Source organism: Oncorhynchus kisutch, linkage group LG15 (assembly GCF_002021735.2).
Source record: "Oncorhynchus kisutch isolate 150728-3 linkage group LG15, Okis_V2, whole genome shotgun sequence".
NCBI lineage: Eukaryota > Metazoa > Chordata > Actinopteri > Salmoniformes > Salmonidae > Oncorhynchus > Oncorhynchus kisutch.
Window position 1 is genome coordinate 51,792,193 of NC_034188.2, and position 7,283 is coordinate 51,799,475.

The window sequence follows — 7,283 nt, forward strand, 5'->3', positions numbered from 1 at the left end:
TCTCCATACTGTCAATACAGTAATACAGCAGCACCCACTCCCACTCGTAGCACACGCTCCAGCAGGTATATTTCACTGGTCACCCCCAAAGCCAATTCCTCCTTTGGTCGTCTTTCCTTCCAGTTCTCTGCTACCAATGACTGGAACAAACTGCAAAAATCTCTGAAGCTGGAAACACTTATCTCCCTCACTAGCTTTAAGCACCAGCTGTCAGAGCAGCTCACAGATTACTGCACCTGTACATAGCCCATCTGTAATTTAGCCCAAACAACTACCTCTTCCCCAACTGTATTTATTTATTTATTTTGGCTCCTTTGCACCCCATTATTTCTATTTCTACTTTGCACATTCTTCCACTGCAAATATACCATTCCAGTTTTTTCTTGCTATATTGTATTTACCTCGCCACCATGGCCTTTTTTGCCTTTACCTCCCTTATCTCACCTCATTTGCTCACATTGTATATAGACTTATTTTTCTACTGTGTTATTGACTGTATGTTTTGTTTATTCCATGTGTAACTCTGTGTTGTTGTTTGTGTCGCACTGCTTTGCTTTCTCTTGGCCAGGTCGCAGTTGCAAATGAGAACCTGTTCTCAACTAGCCTACCTGGGTAAATAAAGGTGAAATAAAAAATAAATAAATAAAATACACACCATCATATACATACGGTACCAGTCAAAGGTTCTACATTTTAGAATAATAGCGAAGCCATCACAGCTATGAAATAACACATATGGAATCATGTCACCAAAAAAGTGTTAACAAATCAAAATATATTTTAAATTTGAGATTCTTCAGAGTAGCCACATACACCTTAGCCAAATACATTTAAACTCAGTTTTTCACAATTCCTGACATTTAATCCTAGTAAATATTCCCTGTTTTAGGTCAGTTAGGATCACCACTTCATTTTAAGAATGTGAAATGTCAGAATAATAGTAGAGAGAAATATTTGTTTCAGCTTTTATTATTTCATCACATTCCCAGTGGGTCAGAAGTTTACATACACTCAATTAGTATTTGGTAGCATTGGCTTTAAATTGTATAACTTGGGTCAAAGGTTTTGGGGAGCCTTCCACAAGCTTCCCACAATAAGTTGGGTGAATTTTGGCCCATTCCTCCTGACAGAGCTGGTGTAAGTGAGTCAGGTTTGTAGGCCTCCTTGCTCGCACACGCTTTTCCTGTTTTGCCCACAAATTTTCTATTGGATTGAGAACAGGGCTTTGTGATGTCCACTCCAATACCTTGACTTTGTTGTTGTTAAGCCATTTTGTCACAACTTTGGAAGTATGCTTGGGGTTATTGTTCATTTGGAAGACCCATTTGCGACCAAGCTTTAACTTCCTGACTGATGTCTTGAGATGTTGCTTCCGTATATCCGGAGCACCAGTCCCTCCTGCAGCAAAGCACCCCCACAACATGATGGTGCCACCCCCGTGAATCACGGTTGGGATGGTGTTCTTCGGTTTCCTTTTAACTCCAAACAAAACGATGGTCATTATGACCAAACAGTTCTAATTTTATTTAATCAGACCAAAGGCAATTTCTCAAAAAAGTACGATCTTTGTCCCTATGTGCAGTTGCAAACCGTAGTCTGGCTTTTTTTATGGTGGTTCTTGAGCAGTGGCTTCTTCCTTGCTGAACTGCATTTCAGGTTATGTTGACAAAGGACTTATTTTACTGTGGATATAGATACTTTTGTACCTGTTTCCTCCAGAATCTGGAGGTCCTTTGCTGTTGTTCTGGGATTGATTTGCACTTTTTCCACAAAAGTACGTTCACCTCTAGGAGACAGATCACATCTCCTTCCTGAGCCGTATGACTGCTGCGTGGTCCCATGGTGTTATTCTTGAGTACTATTGTACAGATGAACGTGGTACGTTCAGGCATTTGGACATTGCTACCAAGGATGAACCAGACTTGTGGAGGTCTACAACTTTTTTTCTGAGGTCTTGGCTGATTTCCTTTGATTTTTCCATGATGTCAAGCAAAGAGGCACTAGTCCAGTTGACTCAAATGATGTCAAGAAGCTTCTAAAGCCATGCCATAATTTTCTGGAATTTTCCAAGCTGTTTAAAGGCACAGTCAACTTAGTGTATGTAAACTTCTGACCCACTGGAATTGTGATTCAGTGAATTATACGTGAAATAATCTGTCTGTAAACAATTGTTGAAAAAATGACTTGTGTCATGCACAAAGTAGATGTCTTAACTGACTTGCCAAAACTATAGTTTGTTAACAAGACATTTGTGAAGTGGTTGAAAAACGAGTTTTAATGACCTAAGTGTATGTAAACTTCCGACTTCAACTGTATTTGATCATAACTGTTATATTTACACAAATTCTGATTATTCCCAGGGATACACACACATCCTGAACTATATGTAGATATATTAGTTAAAAAGAATACAACATTTCCCTTGACATTGTGATGCCCAATGTAAAAAAATAGCTCAATTTACCCCACTCTACCCTACGTTAATTACCCATTGGTCTTTCTGAGGCTGAGAGTTGTTTTTCTCCATTAGACTTACAAGAAAAATAGATGAAGTTGGTAATGCCAGAAAAGATGTTGGCTATTTCACCCCTGCTCTCTCACTTCTAGTGCAAACAAACACACAGATGTGAAGGGGCTTGGTTTTTCATCAGGATTGCACAGCCCTTCGTAAAGATGCACTCCGGGATCTTAAAGGTGCAATATGCAGAAATTGCCCTGCCATTTCCTCGTTGCAAAAATTCGAATAGTTTGCATAATTTCAGTTTATGTGACAAAACAAGAATTCAGAATGTAGATAGTTGTCATGACGTTGACTACCATTAAATGTGAAGACTGTACATTTTCAAATCAATTGGAAAGCGGTCGCTGACATCCCCGTCTTCAAAGGGGGAGACACTCTAGACTCAAACTGTTACAGACCTATACCATCCTGCCCTGCCTTTCTAAAGTCTTCGAAAGTCAAGTGAACAAACAGATCACCAACCATTTTGTATCCCACCGTACCTTCTCCGCTATGCAATCTGGTTTCCTAGCTGGTCACGGGTGCACCTCAGCCACACTCAAGGTCCTTAACGATATCATAACCACCATCGATAAAAGACAGTACTGTGCAGTTGCCTTCATCGACCTGGCCAAGGATCTGTCAATCAAAGTATTCTTATTGGCAGACTCAACAGCCTTGGTTTCTCTAATGACTGCCTCGCCTGGTTAACTAACTATTTCTCAGATAGTTCAGTGTGTAAAATCGGAGGGCCTGTTGTCCGGCCCTCTGGCAGTCTCTATGGGGGTGCCACAGGGTTCAATTCTTGGGTCGACTCTTTTCTCTGTTTATATCAATGACGTCGCTCTTGCTGCGGGTGATTATTTGATCCACCACTAAGCAGATGACACTATTCGGTATACATCTGGCACTTCTTTGGACACTGTGTTAACACACCTCCAAACGAGCTTTAATGCCATACAACACTCCTTCTGTGGCCCCCAACTGCTCTTAAATGTTAGTAAAACAAAATGCATGCTCTTCAACCGATCGCTGCCCACAACTGCCCAACTGACTAGCATCACTACTCTGGACGGTTCCAACTTAGAAATATTGACATTTTATGGATTAGGAGTTTTGGCCAGAGAAGCTCTTTAGTCTCCAAGAGGTTTCTTTCCTCTCAATATTCCATGGCAGCAAAGAGAGTTTCTACCAGGAATTTATGACATCTGTGAAACCTGAGGTGGGAGAGAGAGTGGGAGAGGGGAGGAGCCACGATATACACCCAAAAGGGTCACGTTGTGACACAATCAAAGTACTATCTAAACTGCTGTGAAATATTTGTTCAATAATCCCCTTCAAAAATGTTTCAGCTGTTTCAAGCTGGTGTACAGAACCGAAAGTAAAAGACGCAAAAAACTAAACTTAAGAACAAGAAGCATAGGAATGGCACACATAGAACAGATCTACCACTTCTTAGACTTGCTTTCTACGAGAATGACAAATCTCACATTTCTTTGTGAATTTGGTCAGGTCGCCCAAAAAGTTAAATATTGCATCTTTAATTAAGGACAACACATTTGTAACATATAGTACAAATTGGATTTGTAACTTAATACAAATTGCAAAAAAAAACGTAAAAAGAAATTCAGGACGTAATGTATCATATGAAATGGATGACATAGTACACAATTGGATGACGTAGTACACACAAAACGGGGACCACAGTTGGCTCATGAGCACCACTTTCAAAACTACTGGCTGAAATTATACTAAAGTTTGAGAGTGCATCTTCAAGCCTCATGGCTTGCCCTACTGTAGGCCTGGAACCCAATCTTTTTCGTTGGAGGTTAAACCATCCACCATACGCTAGGGGTTTATAAACGAACATGCACATTAACCCTTCACCCCCCCCCCCCACCCCCCCAGCTGTAAAAAAAAATGACCTGTCGTAGTATTATAGCCTGTACTTCACCTTGACACAGAGCCAAGGAGAGCCGCCGGGCAGAGAATCCAGAGAAAACTGGCCGTGGATACACACAGATAAGAGAGGCTACTTAACAGGGACGTCCAATAATCTAATCTAATATCATGTCACATTCCATCTCAAAGAAATATGCAAATGAAAAGCCTATTTATTATCAGTAGCTCTCTGCTGTGTTAGCCTCCTTAGAATCGTATGCTAATTTAGATTCAAAAACTTGCTTTAAGATGTTTTGTGCAATCTTGTGACCTTGCTCTTATTTGATTGGTGGGTTGATGTCAGTGCCAATAAGGCACTCACCTCAAAAGATGCTGAGGAGTCTTAGGGTTACCCCACTAAGAATTGTGTCCATATTACAGTAGGTGCTAACAATTAGCGTTAACAAACTGATATGATCATGTGTGGATTGTCAAATACATGGGATTTAGTTGGTCTAAAGCTTGAGTAACTATATTGCATTACTGTACATTGTACAGCACTATGTGTTGAAAGCAGTCAGGTACTCTACTACAAAGCAAACCTATAGAGCAATGTGCATCATAATATACCATATCACCCAGACATACAAATGTAGGGTACCATGTGGTTGTTGGATCATTGTTAAGTGGTCACACTAGTCTGTACATATCTAAACGAAACACGTTAAAAGGATAATAAACAGATTGCAGGACGAAAACTGAGGAGAATGTGAATGGATGGATATCCTATGATTTGAGTAGTTATTGATCCAGCCTGCTCATTATCTGACTTTAAAAAATATGTATTTAAATATATTTCCCCCCCCCCAAAAAAATATTTCCCCCAAAATAAGATATTCCCCCATATATTCCTATACACTTCCCTCACTGTAGTAAGACCTTACACTTCACCCCGTCAGCTGTATAAGTTAAATATGTCCCTGATTAAGTGATATGTGTAAATGTGCCGTGACAGAATGAAGTGCGTAGTTGAATCTGCATCGCTGGTTCCTCTGATGATAAGACAGCGTAAAGGGCTGTCTTTTGACAACTACACTGTGTACCTCACATGACAAATTCCATCCCACTGCCTCATCTAGATGAATATTGTCTTGTCCCATGGGCCCTTCCCCCCCTAAAGATGTAAACATTGGACATTATGACACTCATTGACTTGGCAGGGTCCATTTGCAGTGCCCATAATTCCACTTGCGCTAAAACAGGATCCATTGTTACCGGCATCCTCTTATTGACTCTGGATCTACGCCTTTCTATCTCAAATTCATCCCCTCCACTCACTCTCTTAGTGAAATAGCAAGATGCAGCACTTGCTGCCCTGACCTGGCTAAAACACATGACTCTGAGTCTCCCGATATAGAAAAGCATGAGCCGTGTAAGCAAATAAACCCCCGCCTTACAAGCAACAAGTAAATGAGCATGCAACCCTGTCCTCCGGCGTCGGACACATTTCTGCAAGCTCGGCAGAACCTGCAGTGATTTGGCTGGCACCCCAGGGGTAGATGGAGGGAGACGGGTGCAGAGAGAGAGAGAGAGAGAGAGAGATAAAGGGATAGAGCAAGAGAGAGTTAGAGAGAGGAGACGAAAATGCCAGTATAAAGTCAGCTTTTGGACTCACCGAGCAGAAGTGTGACGACAACACTTGCATGGACGGTGTCTCCTGAGCGCAAACACCTGGACATAGTGAACCTGCCGCTTCCTTTGGACTCCATATCCTACTGGGTCCGTCTGGCAATCTGTCAGTCCGTCTGTTTATCTGTATGTCTGTCAGTCCTCCCCTGGATACACACTCTGGGTGTGTGTGTGTGTGTTGGCTGGAGCAAACAGGGGTGCGGGTGGGATAGAGGGGAGGGGCAGGGTGAGGTGGGACGCAGAGCGAGCAAAGAAATAAAAACGCAAGACTTGTCAGTCTGCAAAGTCCTGCTGTGAGTGTCTCCCTCCTCTTCTCCCTCCTTTGCGGTGAGTCCCAGAGAAGGAGAGTGAATTGATGGCTTATTCCTGGATTATGAGTCCTGTCTACCCTTCTGTATGTGCTGGAGACAGACAGAAAGAGAGAGTAACAGAAAGAGACAGACGAAGGGAAGGCTCCTGCACCTGATCCAGGCTCTCTCTCTCTCTTTGCTTCAGTCACTCACTCTCACTCGCCGACACACTGATTATCTGCTGAATCCCTCAGCCTGAGAGCTAGAGCAAGCAGAGGAGAGGAAAAAAAACTCACTCAGAGAGAGCGAGCATCTGCACCGCAGAGCAATGGAGCTGTGGAGGCAGTCGGGGGATGTCAGCGTTGCCCCTTACGGAGAGCTGCATGTGGGGGGAGGGAGCGGCGAGGACAGCAGAGCCTGGAGCTCAGGCAGAAAGGCAGCAGGCAGCAGGCGGTATGTGTCTCCCTAGCCGGCACAGGGAGGAATGAGCGGGGAGGGAGAGCCACTGCAGCAGAGGCATGGAGGACAGAATGAGCGAGCTGGAGGGAAAGAGGGGAGGGGGAGGGATGGGAGAGGAGAGGAGTTGAATGGGGACCTTCAGCCTGATTGCATCTGGGGGCTATCTCACACTAGAGGGTCCTGCAACCCACCCTGTCTATCACTGCGCCCGTTGCCGGGTTTAGGAGGGTTTCTCTGGGTACACTGCCATCTATACCCCCCTCCATCCTGGATCACCTCCCACCACTCTCCATCAACTTTCCATATATTTTAGAATAATGTCTTTTCCTTGAAAGCTGTTGTTATTTCACCTAGCCACACACACTTGTGTTTTGTCTCCATGACTCATCTAATTCCCCCTCCATGTACCATTCCATGACTCATCTAATTCCCCCTACATGTACCATTCAATCAGTTCTTGTTCA

At 43.1% G+C, this 7,283-nt stretch overlaps 1 protein-coding gene across 2 annotated transcripts in view; it reads right to left on the minus strand.

Annotated features, from left to right (window-relative positions):
- Nucleotides 1-6,893, minus strand: part of scn4ba (sodium channel, voltage-gated, type IV, beta a) — a 28,686-nt gene extending 21,793 nt beyond the window's left edge. The window contains exons 1-2 of one of the 2 annotated variants that reach the window (XM_031790481.1): nt 6,657-6,888; nt 6,057-6,471 (exon numbers count right to left, since the gene is read on the minus strand). In XM_031790481.1, the coding sequence (XP_031646341.1) occupies nt 6,057-6,150 (94 nt within the window). In that variant the 5' untranslated portion in view covers nt 6,151-6,471; nt 6,657-6,888. Of the gene's footprint in view, nt 1-6,056 lie in introns of both variants that reach the window. The other variant, XM_020502818.2, reaches the window with a different exon arrangement.
- Between the last annotated feature and the right edge of the window lie 390 nt (nt 6,894-7,283).